The sequence below is a fragment of the Octopus bimaculoides genome, chromosome 11 (genome assembly GCF_046866305.1).
Source record: "Octopus bimaculoides isolate indiv1 chromosome 11, ASM4686630v1, whole genome shotgun sequence".
In the NCBI taxonomy this organism is placed as follows: Eukaryota; Metazoa; Mollusca; class Cephalopoda; order Octopoda; family Octopodidae; genus Octopus; species Octopus bimaculoides.
The window spans coordinates 2209942-2227525 of record NC_142938.1 but is presented as its reverse complement, the minus strand read 5'-3'; the positions used below and the strand labels follow the sequence as shown (position 1 = coordinate 2227525).

Below are 17584 nucleotides of genomic sequence, written 5' to 3'. Positions count from 1 at the left end.
AAATAATAAAAGAAAAGCATATGTACACGTATATTTTCCATTGTTTTCTCAGAATATTCTAAATTCAGTCGATTTCTTTCTAATTTTCTTAATTCTTTTCTGTTAAGAAATGACCATTCCAGGAAAGCATTTAGATTGGAGTGATCTCCCTTCCTTTATAAACCGAAAACTTGTGGCTGCGTTTTACGGGAGAAATTTTATATTAGACATCTACACATCTTGAGGAATAAATCAACGCATTCATATATACACTCGCCTCTTTTTAATAGTTATATAAGTACGATAGCCTATTAACACATACACCCATATCATAAACGGTTCTGATGAATGAACATACAGACATACGTTTACAAAATAGCACAGCTCCCATGACTTATGGAAACGTTATTTTTTTCGCAATCGGAATCGTCGAAGCATGGAATAAATTACCCACATCAGTCGTCAGCTTTCAGGACAGAGTATCCTTAAAAAATTCCACGCTTCCTTTAATTCACCAACACTACTCCTGACGCAGCTCTTGCCTTTTTGTTATATTTTTACAGTTCACTTTTCTGTCTTAATTCTGCGTACTGTCCATGCACTTTGAGCTTTCACTGTCGTCTTTCTTTCCTAGATCGATATGTCTGCACTCTGTTCCCTCTTTTTACCTCTTCTAACGAGTTGCAGTGCACCTGAACACTGTGTACAATAATAACGACATTTTATCCGTCTTTACGTTCGGAGTTTAAGTTCCACCAGTCGACTTTGCCTTTCGTCTTTTTGGCACCGATAAAATAAGTACCAGTTGAACACTGGGGTCGATGTAATCAGTTCCAATGCCAACAACATCAACATCAACAACGATGGAAAGAAAGAAAGAAAAAAAGAAGGAAAGGCAGAGTGAAACAGCGAAATAATGAATGGATATCTGTCAACTTTCTATGTTATGGAGAGAGAATAGAGATCAAAGAACAACATCAAAAGATCTGGGGGTCAATCTAATCAACTGTCCCTGCCCCCACCAAATTTCGGGCCTTGTGCCTAGAATAGAAAAGTATTTAATAGGGCTGTTTTGACTGTGAGTAGAGAGATAGATGTGTGTGAAAGTATTTCATCTTTATTATTAAAAGTTGCTACATGATAACACACCCTTGTTTCCACTGTAACAAGGAAAAAAAAAAAACAGTTCTAATTTCTCAGTCAATCCATTCTTACATGAAGGTCACCGGCATATTCAATATGTATTGCTTTTGGGAACATTTCTTGGTTGTAAAAATATAAACCATGTTGTGTGATAAAGAGATTCTCTTCAGGCAAAGAGATCAGCCGACAGGGCTTCCTTGCTCGGGAAACTTGTCTGGGTCCCAGGTTTCTGGACACTGATTGAGGCTATTTTACTGGACCGACGAATCATCTCATGGAGGTCAAGGTGGGGATGGCAGGAGAGATAATATGCAAAACTGCCAATGAAAACATCACCAGCACCCTAGAGAGAAAAAAAAAAAGACTGGTCAGTCAAAAGTTAAAATTTGATAAAAATGAAGAATTTGGAAAATAATTCAAAGAAATTAAGAAAATGTAACAGAATCATCATCATCATCACCATTTAATATCCACTTTTCCATGCTTGCATGGGTCAGATGGAATTTGTTGAGACAGATTATCTCCAGCTGGATGCTCTTCCTGTTACAAACCCTCACTTGTTTTCAAACAAGGTTTATACTTTCCATGGAAAACTGCAAACAACATCATGTGCTCATTTACAGCCATCATATAATGTCAAGACACACACACACACACACAAAGACTGACCATCAATGGATTTGAATGGAAGTCTTCTGAGCTCTGCTTACCGTACTGTCCACAGCTGTCACCTCACAGGAAGGCACATTAATCACTTCCGAGGTCCCTTTGCTGCCATATACAGAACCAAGGGCACCAAGTGTGATTATAACGTTGGAACAGCCCCGTTCCAAGAATAATGGCACGGCTGCTTTGGCATCATTCACAGACTTGATTGGTTTGTTAATGAGTAGTTCAGCCTGTTTGATGAAAAAGTCAGAGTATATGAGAGAGGGAGAAGGAGGGAAGGGGGCAGAGAAAGAGAAAGAGAGAGAGGGGAAGAGGGCAGAGAAAGAGATTAGTAAGTAAAATCTCTAAGTTTAATCTCCTACGACATCTATTCTTTTCTACTCTAGGCACATGAGAAGCCCAAAAGTTTGGGGGAGGGGGCTACTTGATTAGATCGACCCAGTACGCAACTGGTACTTAATTTATCCTCCTCCCCAAAACTTCAGGCCTTGTGCCTATAGTAGAAAGGATCATTATTATTATTATTATTATCATAATTATTGTTAATTAAGATGGCAAGCTGGTACAATCGGTAGCGTGCTGGACGAAATGCTTAGCGGTATTTCGCCTGTCGCTACGTTCTGAGTTCAAATTCCAATGAGGTTGACTGTGCCTTTTATCCTTTTGGGGGGGTCGATAAAATAATTACCAGTTGGAAACTGAGGTCAGTGTAATCGACTCACCCCCTCCCCCAAAACTGTTACCCTTGTGGCAAAATGTGAAACCATCATCATCATCATTATTATTACTATTATTATTATTATTATTATTATTACATAGTTTATTTGTTTTTTACCTCAGTTTCATTAGGACAAAAGTAATCAGCCAATTTGTAGAAGTCTGGGTCCAGTTGAGGTCGAGCAGGGGCTGGATTGAGGACAGTTGTCACTGCAAAATTGGTGAAAAAGGGCCATTTTAGAAACACAAGGTAATGGTGATGGTGGCGGCAGTTAAAGGGATAAACACTGTGCTGTGTATGTCTATATGTGTGTTTGAACAGGAAAGTATGTGTTGAGGATATATGTGTGTGTTATTTTACACATGTATATATGTATGTATCTCAGTTAGTGTATATATGTACCTGCAAGTCCTGTGTGTGTCAGTGTGTTTTTCTTGTGTAGATGTGCAGTTGTGTATCTGAAAATACATATGTGTGACATTTGACCCTCTTTCTCTTCATGTAGACATCTAACTCTCTCTCTCTCTCTTACTTTATATAGATAACTCACTGTCTCTCTCTTGATGTTGGCCAGGCATGAGCAACCTTTTTCAAGGAGTGAGCCACATGAGATACGGCTCATCATCAGGTGGGCCGCACAACTAAAAGAAAATCCATTTATCATTAGATGTGCCATGCAGAAAGTGCCATGGGCTGCAGTTTTCCCATGACTGATGTAGATATTTGATTCTTTCTTGCTCTCTCTGTCTCTGTCTGTCTGTCTCTCTCTCTCAGTAGTGATGGTCGTGGCGACCATGATGGCAGAGGAGGAGGAGGAGGAGGACAAGAAGAAGAAGACTGTACCATGCCTCACCTTTCTGTCTCTTAGCCAATTTGAGAGCCTTCAAGGCTGTTGTTGGTGGTGTTTCCAGTTGGGTCAGAAGAACCTTACTGGTGCTGATAACATGAATGCTTGCCTCCACATCCTCGTCAGTTAACTTCTCATTAGCCCCAGAGACAATGACAATATTATTTTGACCTGAACAATAAAAAATACAAAAAAACAGAAAGAAATCAAAATAAATAAGGATAACAAAAAAATACATTATTTAAACAAAATATGAGGATGTCATCATGATCATGACGACAATGATGATCATTATCATCATCATCATCATCATCATCATCATCATCATCATCATTCTTAACATGCATCTAGCCACCTAACCATCTTCCCCACTCCCACAAACAGACATCAAAGTTGCTCCAGCTGTGGCTTTGCCATTTCGATACCTGAGAGTTCATTTGTTTCAAAACCTGTTTATCAGGGCGGAAGAGATTGCAGGTGTGTTTGGCAATAGAAGGAATAACAAATGGGATGCCCAGGTGTTGTATAAAGTTGTACAACCCATGGAGGGAGCCTCTGTGTAGTCACTGAAGTTGCTAGAAATAGCAGCTGAATCTTGTGTATCGGGTCAGGTCAGGGAGCATGTGCTTCTGCAGTGCATTGCTGCATTCACCCTTCGTTGGTATGTTCCTGGGTCCTTCCGGGTGACCTGTTGAGCAGAGTCCCAGGCAGTTCCAACCTCCACGAGATACCTCCTCATCTGCTGTGACCCTGTGGCATGTGGTTGATGAACGCAAGCTGTCAACCCAGCCGGATCCCCAGTGAAGAGAGACCAGGGTAACCAGGGACCAACTCGGAAAAAATCAAGCAGCAGGGCCAAACAGTCTGAGCTGGAACTTGCAAATAATTGGACTGAAATTGTTGTAGAAAGCACTCCAGCGTCCCTCCAGTCACACACACTACAGACTGAAAACTAGATGATGCTTAGAGCATTCTTAACTGATAAAAAAGAGGCTGATCCATGGCTGGATGCAGAGAAAACTGCAGTCAACAGAGACCAGTGGCAGCAGTTTGCTGCCTGATGTGTTGAAGAGCACAAGAGGTAAAAAGAGAACGATACAGTGACAATAATCTGTGTGACAAACACACAGCTTTAGAATGGACTCCGACTGAAGCTATATTATCATCTGATGGATTAAAATTTGAAGATGGGACTGCAATGTTGCCGTGTCAGTCACCTCAAAGATGTAGAGAGATCTGCTGCCTCACTTCATTCATGTCTATCTCCTTTTGATCACACACACGCATGGATTGAAGCTATATCACAAGCGCCTGTCATGACATTCATCGCTGTAATCAAAATTGTGTCTCTAAAACATATCTTTTTAAAATTTTTATTGACGTATGTGATCAAAACTGTGGCACTAATCATCATTGTTTAACATCCGCTTTCCATGCTGGCATGGGTTGGACGATTTGACTAAGGGCTGGCAAACCAGATGGCTGCACCAGACTCCAATCTGATTTGACAGTGTTTCTACAGCTGGATGCCCTTCCTAACGCCAACCACTCAGAGAGTGCAGTGGGTGCTTTTACGTGCCACCGGCACAAAGACCAGTTAGGCAGTACTGGGCCTCCAAAACTTCATTTACTATGACTGAAGTTATATCACTAAGACACATCCTATATTTTATTTACTATGATCAAAGTTATAATGACTAAGATACATCCTTACCTTTATCATTGACTGTGATAGACGCTATACCAGTGTTTGATTGTTCAGTCACTTTGACATGATCTGCAACGAGAGAAATATCGAGACTCTAACACCATCATCAAACTTCCCCTCTTTCTCTTCTTCTTCATCATGTGTGTGTGTGTGTGTGATGGCAGCAACAGGTGTAATAATGTGTGAATAATTAAAAGTGATCATACCTGTATTAATTGAATATTTATGGAAATGGTCCAGATAGTTGGTCCCAAACTGGTCTGTACCAACCTGAGTGGGTAGAAAAGTTTACAAATTTCAGTATTACAGGACATTAATGAGAGAGTATGGGTGGGGTGGGGGTTAGTATTAGGGGATGGTGTGTGGAATGGTCATGGCCGGGAATGCTTTTGATCATAAATGCTGCTTGAACAGGACTGTTGCTGGGGGTTAAACAACTCTAACAACACTACACACATGATGATGATGATGATGATGTGTGTACTGTTGTTGAGGTTTGTTTCTATCACAATAGGATAAACATATTTACATATATGATATTAACATATTATTACATACATATATATACACAGAAACAATAACTGATGCACACACAGACATACACAAAGTAAAAACCAACCTCAACACATACACACACACACACCACCACCACAACAACAAACAAATACACTCACCCATTATTTGACTGCCAATCAAGCCATGACCTTTCCAACTTCCTGTCTGAGATATAATATCCAAAATTATTTTATCATCTGATGGATTAAAATTTGAAAATGGGACTGCAATGTTGCCATGTCAGTCACCTCAAAGATGGAGAGAGATCTGCTGCCTCACTTCACACACACACACACAAATACACTACATTCATGTCTACCTCCTTTTGCTCACACACACACTGCACTGTTCTCTGCACAATACCCTCCTTTTTCCCTTCCATCTTTCCACCCTGGGAGACCCTAATCAAACCCTATTTCCTTTCTCTTTCAATAATGGTTTTTCTTACTCTCCTGTCAAAGTCCTGCTGTCCAAAATGTCACACACAGACTCCCCCCCCCTCTCTTTCTCAGTATAAAACTAATAACTATAAAACCTTGGACTTATGTTTGTTATTTTATTCTTCCTTTTCTTTTATTCTTGAACCTTTTTGACCAAGAAGCAAAAACAGAGAACATCAAAAGAAAAGTGAATATTTATTTACCCTGCCAACCATTGCTGTTTTGGCTCCTAACATGCTTGCCATCACACATTGGTTGGCACCTTTACCGCCAAAACCTTTTTGGAACTTACTGCCATGGACCGTCTCACCTGGTTTGGGGAATTCTGGACAATAGCTGTGGAAGAGAATTTAATAATCACTGAATAACAATGTATTGCTGTATTTGTACTAACGAACTATATATACAGGGTTGGCCAAAAGTCACCTGACAGTAAATCAAAACCCATTTAATTCCAAGATTAAAACAAAAAATTATTTTATATGAGACTTTGTTAATAAATAGACAAATGTTGAATAAAAGACAAAAAAAACGGTGATTTTAACTCACAGCATTTAATTATTAAACATTCAAAATTGTAATGAATAAATAAAATTGAATATTAAATATTTATGGACTTTTGATTTCCTGTCGGGTGACTTTTGGCCAATCCTCAGATACTGGTTCTGAGTATTAATTTCGACCCCATTTGGTTGACATAATTTTCATTTGCATTAACCTTCAATTCCTTCTTCCTGTTCTTGAATTCCTTGGCTTTGCCTGATTCCCTTATTCCACACAACCCACAATGAAGGTCCCCACAGTTTGTTACGTGCATTATTTCTTCTTCTCAAGTGAATTTTGCTTTTGTTAGGTGTCTTTTAAGGTTTGGTGCTGGTCTGTGGCCCTTGATAATTTGTGATTAATTCAGTTGTTAGTACATTACACAATATGCTTAATGGTATTTCTTCAGGAACTTTATGCTTGGAGTTCAGATCCTGCTGAGGTTAACTTTGCCATCTATTCTTATATGGTTGATAAACTAATTACCAGTTGAGCTGTGGGGTTGATGAAATTGGCTAACCCCCTAAAAAATATCATTGGCTTTGTCTCAAAATTTAAAACCATTATTATTATTATTATTGTTACCAAGAAGTTTGTGGCTGGCAGAATTAGAAGAATACCTTATGGTATTTACTATTGACCATTTACCATTTGATTTTCAATCCCTCCACTCACAACTTTACCTGTCCTCAGATTTTGTTGCTATTTCTAGCAGATTGACTGAATACATCATTAGTCTGTGTGTGTGGCTTTGTATGATAAAGAGTAGAAGGGTAATCCAATGCTTTGATGGTTGTCCTTTTGTGTATGAGTGTGTGTGTGTGTGAGATAGAAAGAGAGAAGTTTAGGGACTTCATGGTATAATTTTAATCACTACCACCACCACCACAAGTTGCCTTGAATTTTGTTATTTTGGCTCTAATTATTGTGGTTAACTATCCTAATTACTGCTGTTAATTATATAATAATCAACACACACACACACACATTGTAAAGAACTCAATGAACAAGTTTGCTTAATCATTGCCTCACCTCCAATCTTTAACGAGACAGCTATGTACCTAATCACCATAGACTATGAGCATAACCACCTATTGTCTCTTATAAATGGTGGTGGAACTGGTGAGTGTAGTGACGATGGTGAAGGTGGAGGTTATGGTGATGGTGGTGGTGATAATGGTAGTATTGTAGCAGCAGTGTGATGGTAGTGGTGTGATGGTGTTGGAGATTTGATATTGGAAGTGGTAGAGAGTAATTTTGATTGATTGATAGAGAGAGGGAGGTTGTTGGGATGGCAGAAGTGGTAGTAATTGTGGTTGGTGGTGTTGGTATTGCTGTAGTGGTTGATGTTGTAGTACTGTTAGTAGAGGGGGTCCTAGCATGGCTGCAGCCTGAGAAAACAAGTCAAAGATAAAAGATTATCAGAGTGATATTCCTTGTCTTCCATCATTTAAATCTGTCATTAGCATAATGATTTTTTTTCCGTCTTAACCAGGGGTGTGTAACAGGCAGCCCACGGGCCACAACCTGGCCTGCCGGGTCAGTTAGTGTGGCCCTCACTAACCACTTTGAACGTAGACATTTATTTCCTTTTACTTCACGTTCTTTCAACTTGTTGAATTTATTTCTGTATTTATGAAACTGTATTTTTTTATGTAACGGTCAAAAGAATACGAACCCGTATCTTCAACATACATGCACGCATAAAACGCATGTTCAGCATCTTGGTGTGTATATTTCATCATAACATTTATGCAGCCTGAATTAAGATTTATGCATGGTGATGAATACTTATGATTAAGTTATAAGTGACGAGATTATCATCATAGCTTTTAATTAAGAAGTAATAATATTTGTTATACCTTACAATCGAAAACATTATAAACAAGATAAGGTACCCGCCCCCCGACCGACACATAAAAATGGTAACTGGCCCTAATTGTTGTTCGAAAGTGGCACACCCCTACTTTTTACTATTAATATATAATTTTGATCAATTAAACTACCCGTCTGTCGTGCAGAAGCCGTCACCAAGTAATTTCCCTCTCTCCAGTTACTCTCAACATCACTTTAAGTCGATCCTCACCGCAGTGATACGTAGAGGAAGACGTGCTTCGGTTTAATGTTATCAGCGTTCACTAAAACAATACCGTCGTTCTAAGATAACTGGAATAATAGAATACGATATAGAGATCTCACAAAATAAACATGAACTAGACTCAGTGTCGTCTTAACTGGTTCTGATCTATGCATGTTGGTAAATAAATTCTATAGGGTCTAGTGCATTAATTTACCCGGGAGCCCATAATGCTTCTGAGATGGTTCTGACCAGACTAAGAATAAAATGTAAACAGGAACTAGAATAACAAAGTATAATATAAATAGGAACCGTAGAATAATAGAATAAAACTTAAAATCCCAATGTGTGTGTGTGTGTGTGTGTGTGTATAAACGTATGCAGTGGGGGGAAATAAATATTCGTACATGTCAAAATTCTTTATTTAATTCCTAATGAACATAAATGGGATATACCAATACTATATTTGCATACACATGCATAAACTAAGAATATACAAAAGAAATTAATAAATTATAGTAACTAAGAAATTTATATACAATTATAAATATTTAGGGGTGGAAAAAGTATTCGTACAGAACATAAATAACTGATAATTCTGATTTAATACTCCGTAGCATAACCATTATTCAGTTCCACTTCAACCAATCTCTTCTTGTAGTTCTTAATCAATGACTCGCATGTTTCTTTAGGAATTTTTTCCCATTCTTCTTGACAAAATTTCTTCAAATCTGGAATGCACGTTGGGGCTCTTGAATGAATTTTAATTTTCAAATAAAGCCACAAATTTTCAATGGGGTTCAAGTCAGGTGACTGGCTTGGCCATTCTAATAATTTTATATTGTGATCGACAATCCATTTTTTGGTAGACTTCGCTGTGCACTTAGGGTCGTTATCCTGTTGTAAAACCCACCCTTCACAAAGTTGGAGCTTTTCTACAGAGTCCCATAAATTATTGTTCAAAATATTTTGGTACATCTCTGCATTCATTCTACCATCTATCACATGTAAATTGCCAGTGCCATTTGCAGAGAAACACCCCCACACCATGATGCTGCCACCTACAAACTTTACAGTAGGAATTGTGTTTTTCGGCGAATCGGCAGTACCATCTTCACTCCAAGCATGGTAACACGAATTTTGTCCAAACAATTCAATTGTCGACTCGTCTGTCCATAGAACATTTTCCCAGAATGTATCAGATTTATCTTTATGTTCATAAACAAATTTTAAACGGGCTTCTCTATGTCTTTTAGTCAACAGTGGAGTTTTTCTAGGAGAGCATGACTTCAGTTCATAACTATGAAGATTATTGCTGATTGTTCGTAGTGTAACACTGGTCCCTGAAGCTAACAAATCTTCTTGCAACTCCTTTCTGGTGATCATTGCGTTTTTTTCGATTCTTCGCTTCATTTTTCTTAAAGATTTAGGGGAAATCTTGCGTGGTGCACCGGATCTTATTCTGTTTTCAACAGTTCCCGATTCTTTATATCTTTGAATAAATGAAGATATGGTAGTAAATGGAATACAAAGGGTATTTGATATTTTCCTGTAACTTTTACCTTTTTTCCACTGTTCAATAATTAAGTTTTTCACTGAATTTGCGAGTTCTTTACTTTTAGCCATTATTACGGCACTACTTTATGTTGTCTCAGTGCTGAGTGAAGAAACTAGCGTTTTGACACTTCAAAATGACCACTGATATGATTATTGGAACAAACGAGAAAGTTCTTGTAAAAAAAAAACCTCATAAATTTATTCTGTACGAATACTTTTTTCACCCCTAAATATTTATAATTGTATATAAATTCTTTAGTTACTATAATTTATTGGGGTACTATTCAAGAAGAGTGGTCCCGGTGCGCGCACTCGCACTAGCTAGTCGTGACTAGTCGATCTTACAACGACTATCTAGCGCGTATGCGCAAAACGTGTATGAGGTTTTTTTAAAACAAAGTAAATAATTTTTTTTTGTTGAATCCAACAATCAGAATATATAGTCGTCCCTGGTTTGATAAATTTTTTAATAAGTGGTAGAACAGTTTCCTAAAAACCTATTTGTATCCTCTCCATCCCGTCCTCCGTTGTATTTGCACATCATAGATTCATCTATTTCTACGGTGTGCCCTAGTCCAACAATTTGGTAGGGGTTACGCAAAAGCTAATTACTTGTAATGTCCCTCATGTACTGATACCATTGAACAACAATAGATTTTGAAAGACCGACTTTTTAATGGACTCTTTAGCAAAAACAGGTTGTGTATAATTTATTTACTTTGTTTAGAAAAACCCCTATACATGTTTTGCGCAACGCGCACTTGGTAGTCGTAGGATCGACTAGTCACGACTCGCTAGCGCTGATGCGCAAGTGCGCGCACGGGGACCACTCTTCTTGAATTGTACCATTTATTAGTTTCTTTTGCATATTCTTAGTTTATGCAAATATAGTATTGGTATATCCTATTTATGTTCATTAGAAATTAAATAAATAAATAATTTTGACATGTACGAATATTTATTCCCCCCCCCCCCACTACTGTATGAAGACACTATCTATAATATCAGTGACTTTAAATGCGTAAAAAAACCATAACGGTGAAACATTATCAATTAATAATTAAGGGTATTAACAGGCATGCTAAATATAGCAGTCAAAATGACCAAACCACAAATTTTCATTTAAACACAAAGGTGAAAGCGGGATTTTTATTCATTTGCCAACTTTCACCTTTGTGTTCAAGTGATGCTTGTCAATACCCTTAATTATATTATATACGCAGTCTTGGAACTAAATCCGAAAGATCGCCATATATATATGTTATGCGTATGTGTGTTATGTATCTATAAATAAGTAGTAACACGCGGTCGGTATCGAAACTAGGAATCCTGCGTGTAATTCCTCGCGTTGTTAGGTACATATGTGCATATTTAAAACAATTACAGGATTAAATAATAGACAGTAATTTGAAGTAATAATATTGCTTGCGTTTCATGATCGAAAATTCCGTTAATTTTGATTTCAGTTTATGGCCTTAAGAACATCCGCCAGCAAACAGAGCTTGGTTGATCACTGATGCAGTGAGAACGTACAATAAACAGCAATGAAATAATAATAATAATAATAATCCTTTCTACAGAGGGCATAAGGCCTGAAATTTTGGTGGAGGGGGCTAATCGATTACATCGACCCAGTGTCTAGTTGGTACTTATTCTATCGACCCAGAAAGCTAGGTCGACCTCGGCGGGATTTGAACTCAGATTCTGCTGGTTTGCATTATTATTATTATTATTGTCGATAATGATATTGTCCTTACCAGAAAAAATCTGTCATAAAACTTCCAACAACAACGACATCCATACTTAGTCAGTTGGACTATTTTGTGAAAACAAAGCAGGATTTCGGTCCGTTAACACACCGCCTACCGAAGCAGTTAATGAGGACTTTGCTCTGTCGCTTATATCACTGATTACTCTGTTTCACATGCAGACAAAATGACCTTCGTTTCACTGACGATTAGTTTATTTATTTTTTCTTCTAACTTCAACCCAGGACGATCTTGCTATTAGCATCTGTTGTACCTGTTTAACCTTTTTGGGTATTCCCACCCAAGTTGACTATGAAAACTCCCACACGCACTGTCCCTTATTTATTTTTTTTTACCGACAGTACGTCACTTTTCCATGTTTGCATGAGTTGGGACAGAATTTATGAAAGCAGATTTTTTACGGCCGGATATCTTTCCTATCGCCAACCCACACCTCTTTCCAAGCAAGTTAATATTTGCTCCATGGCGTGACATATTTTTGCAGAATCTTGGAAATGAACGACACTGCTTATATGACAGAGACAATCGTTTACGTCAAAACAAGGATAGATGGACATACATACAAACTAATGGAATTTGCCCTTTATATATGGCTGGGGATGTTAAAGGTGCCTTCTAGATGAGGAGAGGATGTGGCCAGAAGTGGAACACCTGCAGCAGTGGTTCTTGACTACAGCTCCCAGGGCCTCATGCAACCCTCAAGCTTCCTTCCAGTGCCCCCCCCAAACCAAAACGGTCTCTCCGCTATAAATAGATTTTCTTGTAACTAACTTGCGTTTTCTTTTATTTGGTAAAGACCCCTAGAAAAATCTAGGTTTGGGATCTGGCCTGGATATTAAGAAGGCTGAAAACGACTGACCTAGAGAAAGAGAGAGAGAGAGAGGAGGAGAAGGAAAGAATGTAGGGGGAAATTTTCAAGACAAATGATAAAAAAACAAGAACTTAGAAGGGTTTTAAGAGTTTATTATACATTTTTATGAGTATTAGACATGAATTAGGTTTTATATGTAACAGCAGATTTTTATTTATTTACGGCCTCAAACATCTCATACCTTCGCGCTTTAGTTTGCCCTCTATTATTTATCTTGTTTCTCTCCATGAAATTCAATTGAATTCAGTTGTTGTCTTAAATTCATACTTATTCATTTTCTAAGCTTCCTAAATTCATGCTACGTTATATTCTATTCACCTAGAATTCATTGCTCTTTTAAAAATTACGATTTATGCATTGTTGTCTCTCAAATATTTAAAATCTACAATTAAGAGCCCTATCTACTCGCTGTCGGTACCTACCCACCCCTACCCATTTTCCTTTATTCAAAAATTCTTATCGCTCCTTAAAATTATGGCTTTTAAGTGTTGATTTCTCAGCCCAAGAATTATAGCGTGATGTGCTGCTTGACTGGTCCCCCCCCTCTCTCTCTCTTTATATATATATATATATATATATATGATGATGATGATCTTTTCTCCCGCCATGCCTCTGTCTACCCCTCCATCCTCTCTCTCTCTCGTAGTTTTTCCTTAAGGTCTTCAGGTTCTGGCTATATATAAATGAGAAATCCATTCTAAATTACCTCAATCTCTTCTCCGCTGACATACTACGACGAAGTCTCCAAGATGCAGATAAGATAGAGATTTTTATTTATTTACGGCCTCAAACATCTCATACCTTCGCGCTTTAGTCTGCCCTCTATTATTTATCTTGTTTCTCTCCATGAAATTCAATTGAATTCAGTTGTTGTCTTAAATTCATACTTATTCATTTTCTAAGCTTCCTAAATTCATGCTACGTTATATTCTATTCACCTAGAATTCATTGCTCTTTTAAAAATTACGATTTATGCATTGTTGTCTCTCAAATATTTAAAATCTACAATTAAGAGCCCTATCTACTCGCTGACGGTAACCCGCCCTCCCACCCTCTCCACCGGAAGTGCATTCCTCTGTCATCCTGGGCTGTCTCCTGGAACCCATCTAGTGGCCTTGGCCATCCTCTCCCCTACCTTTGGGTAGCGCATTAAGTTTGAGAAATGTTTGCAGGTTGTAGGTACTGTTTTGCTTATGAATTCTTCCAATTGCAAGTTTTCTTTTCAGGTACACGACACTGCTTTTCCCCTTCCCAGGCTACAGGCCCACACCCCCAACACCCATACTGTTAGGATTGGCACTCTCAACGTCGGCACGCTGAAAGGTAGATCTGGTGAAATTGTTGAGATGCTTGAACGGAGACGCGTAGATATGTGCTGCATCCAGGAAGTAAGATGGAGAGGAGGTTCTGCGAGGTTCCTCACAGGCAAAGAACACATGTACAAGATTTTCTGGGCAGGGAACACTGACGGGGTCGGGGGTGTAGGAATACTTCTAGCGGAGAAATGGGTGGATAAGGTAATCGAGGTCGTTAGAGTACTTAAGATCAGACTAGTGCTTCATCATAGATTAGCTCCTGTCATCTCAGCCTATGCACCTCAACCGGGGCTACCAGATGGTCTGAAAGACCAATTCTATGACACCCTCTTGCAAACTACCTCGTCGACAAGTGACAGGGACCTTCTCTTTGTGGCTGGAGACTTCAACGGTCATGTCGGACGTCGTGCTGGAGGCTTCCATGGCATACATGGAGGCTATGGCTTCGGTTCCCACAACGAGGAGGGAACCAGACTGCTGGAGTTCTGTGATGCAACCGATCTTATGGTCTGCAATACCAACTTCAGGAAACCTGCCAGTCACCTAGTCACCTACCGCTCCGGCAGACACTCTAGCCAAATTGACTACATCCTCGCCAGAAATAGGGAAAGAGGGCGGCTTATAAATGCCAAAACCTACCCTGGCGAAGAATGTACCCCACAACATAGATTAGTAGTTAGCGACTTTGGGATCAAGGCAAAACGGGTGCCCAGAATTAGACAGGCTTGGAGGAGAAGGGTGTGGAAGCTTAAAGACCCTGCAAACGGACAGAGACTTAGAGACAAGTTACTTGAAGCATTTAACGAAATAGAAGGGGATATAGCATCATACAACGTGGAAGACAATTGGAGATTTCTGCGGGACAACCTGTTGAAAGCCACCGACCAGATTTGTGGGTGGTGTAAGGTCCCCTCCCGACCCAGAGTAACGTGGTGGTGGAACAAGGAGGTAGACAGGGCTATTAGACAAAAGAAACAGGCTTGGAAGGACTGGAAGAACGGTGGTAGCAGGGAATTGTACCAATGTGCCAGAAGGGAGGCTAGGCGACAGGTTTATTTAGCCAGAGGGGAAGCAGATAAGGAAAGATTTGCCAATGTTCTGCGCCGTGAGGACCAAAGACTCGAGGTATTTCGTGTTGCAAGACAGTGTAGGAGAGAGAATAGTGATGTTGTAGGAGAGAAATGTGTTCGCATGGATGATGGTACGCTTGCATTAAATGAGGATGCAAAGAAAGAGGTCTGGAGATGCCACTACGATAGATTGCTTAATAAAGAGAATGAATGGGAGAAAGAGAGCCTGCCGTATGTCGACCCAATAGAGGGACCAGCTATCCGAGTTGATAGTACCAGAGTAGATAAAGCAATTAAGAGTATGAAGACCGGGAAAGCCCCCGGCCCATCAGGAATCACTGCAGAGATGCTCAAAATATCTGGCAGTGTTGGCTATAGCCTAGTCACCCGTATTACGAACCAGGTGATACACGAAGGAGTCATACCCAATGACTGGTGTAGCAGCATCATAGTCAACTGCTACAAAGGTAAAGGGGACGCTTTAGATACAAATAATTACAGAGGCATCAAGCTGTTAGATCAGGTTATGAAAGTTACAGAGAGGGTCATAGCCCAACTAATTAGGGAGCGAATCAATTTAGATGAGATGCAGTTTGGGTTCGTGCCAGGTAAAAGCACTACTGATGCCTTATTTCTAGTGAGACAGTTGCAGGAGAAATACCTAGCTAAGGATAAACCTCTGTACCTGGCTTTCGTTGACATGGAGAAAGCCTTTGACAGGGTCCCCCGATCCCTTATCTGGTGGTCAATGAGGAAACTTGGGATAGAAGAATGGTTAGTGAGAGCTGTGCGAGCCATGTACAGAGATGCTGCCAGTAAGGTGAGGGTTGGAAATGAGTACAGCAATGAATTCCGGGTAGAGGTAGGGGTCCACCAAGGTTCCATCCTCAGCCCCCTCTTATTTATCATAGTCCTCCAGGCAATCACAGAGGAGTTCAAGACAGGTTGCCCCTGGGAGCTCCTCTATGCTGATGACCTTGCCCTAATTGCGGAGTCACTATCAGAACTAGAGGAGAAGTTTCAGGTGTGGAAGCAAGGTCTAAAATTGAAGGGCCTTAGAGTCAACCTAGCTAAAACCAAAATCCTAATAAGTAGGAAGGTAGATAAAACACAAACCCCTTCAGGTAGATGGCCCTGCTCAGTATGTAGAAAAGGAGTAGGTAGTAACTCTATAAGATGTACCCGGTGCAAGCTATGGACACATAAGAGGTGCAGCAACATGAAAGGCAGGTTAACTAGCAAGTTAGTTTTTGTTTGTGGCAGATGTTCAGGTGCAATAAAGACTAAACAAACAGGAAACAACTTCTATCTCATTCCAGGGTGAAAAACTAGAGGTAGTCGATAGCTTCCGCTATCTGGGCGACCAAGTTAGTAGTGGGGGTGGGTGCGCTGAAAGTGTAGCTGCTAGAATAAGAATAGCCTGGGCAAAGTTTAGAGAGCTCTTACCCCTGCTGGCGACAAAGGGACTCTCACTCAGAGTAAAAGGCAGACTGTATGACGCATGCGTACGAACAACCATGCTACATGGCAGTGAAACATGGGCTGTAACTGCTGAGGACATACGTAAGCTCGCAAGGAATGAAGCCAGTATGCTCCGTTGGATGTGTAATGTCAATGTGAATACCCGTCAGAGTGTAAGTATCTTGAGAGAAAAGCTGAACATTAGAAGCATCAGTTGTGGCGTGCAAGAGAGACGATTGCGCTGGTATGGACATGTGGTGAGAATGGATGAGGATAGCTGCGTGAAAAAGTGCCACACCCTAACAGTTGAGGGAACCCGTGGAAGAGGTAGGCCCAGGAAGACCTGGGCTGAGGTGGTGAGGCAAGACCTTCGTACATTGGGCCTCACCGAGGCGATGACTACTGACCGAGACCTTTGGAAATGTGCTGTGCATGAGAAGACCCGGCAAGCCAAGTAAGATCGTTGCCAGTGCCCCTGGACTGGTTCTTGTGCGGGTGGCACATGAGATGCACCATTTTGAGCGTGGCCGTTGCCAGTACCGCCTGACTGGCTCCTGTAGGATTTTCGAGCGAGATCGTTGCCAGTGCCCCTGGACTGGCTTGTGCGGGTGGCACATAAATGACACCATTTCGAGCGTGGCCGTTTTCGTGCGGGTGACACGTAAAAGCACCCACTACACTCTGAGTGGTTGGCGTTAGGAAGGGCATCCAGCTGTAGAAACTCTGCCAAATCAGACTGGAGCCTGGTGTTGCCATCCGGTTTCACCAGTCCTCAGTCAAATCGTCCAACCCATGCTAGCATGGAAAGCGGACGTTAAACGATGATGATGATGATGATGAACAGGATGAATATTTTGGTTG

At 40.1% G+C, this 17584-nt stretch overlaps 1 protein-coding gene across 13 annotated transcripts; it reads right to left on the bottom strand.

Annotated features, from left to right (window-relative positions):
• Positions 1–1074: 1074 nt before the first annotated feature.
• On the bottom strand, positions 1075–12264 carry LOC106876552 (ribokinase). 13 transcript variants are annotated; one of them, XR_016243544.1, is made up of 9 exons: positions 6778–11751; positions 6263–6395; positions 5739–5784; positions 5271–5334; positions 5071–5133; positions 3363–3527; positions 2627–2718; positions 1833–2021; positions 1075–1465 (listed from the first exon to the last, which is right to left on the bottom strand). XR_016243544.1 is itself a non-coding variant. In XM_014925141.3 (8 exons), exons 1-8 carry the CDS (start codon positions 12035–12037, stop codon positions 1289–1291), a joined length of 927 nt encoding a protein of 308 aa, XP_014780627.1. In that variant the 5' UTR covers positions 12038–12264; the 3' UTR covers positions 1075–1288. The 13 variants fall into 13 exon arrangements, 7 of the variants coding, with proteins under 7 accessions (XP_014780627.1, XP_052827393.1, XP_014780628.1 ...); XR_016243543.1 differs by having other exon boundaries at positions 9256–10434; XR_016243545.1 differs by lacking the exon at positions 1833–2021 and having other exon boundaries at positions 6778–10434.
• Positions 12265–17584: the final 5320 nt, after the last annotated feature.

What these genes read in the sequence shown, in the direction of transcription:
- LOC106876552 (XM_052971433.2), bottom strand. Translation starts at nt 9,305, where the DNA reads ATGGTTATGCTACGGAGTATTAAATCAGAATTATCAGTTATTTATGTT. An exon ending in AAACAGCAATGGTTGGCAGG is followed by an intron (nt 5,335 to 6,262) that starts GTAAATAAATAT and finishes CTACCCACTCAG; the next exon opens with GTTGGTACAGACCAGTTTGG. An exon ending in TAAATATTCAATTAATACAG is followed by an intron (nt 5,134 to 5,270) that starts GTATGATCACTT and finishes CTCTCGTTGCAG; the next exon opens with ATCATGTCAAAGTGACTGAA.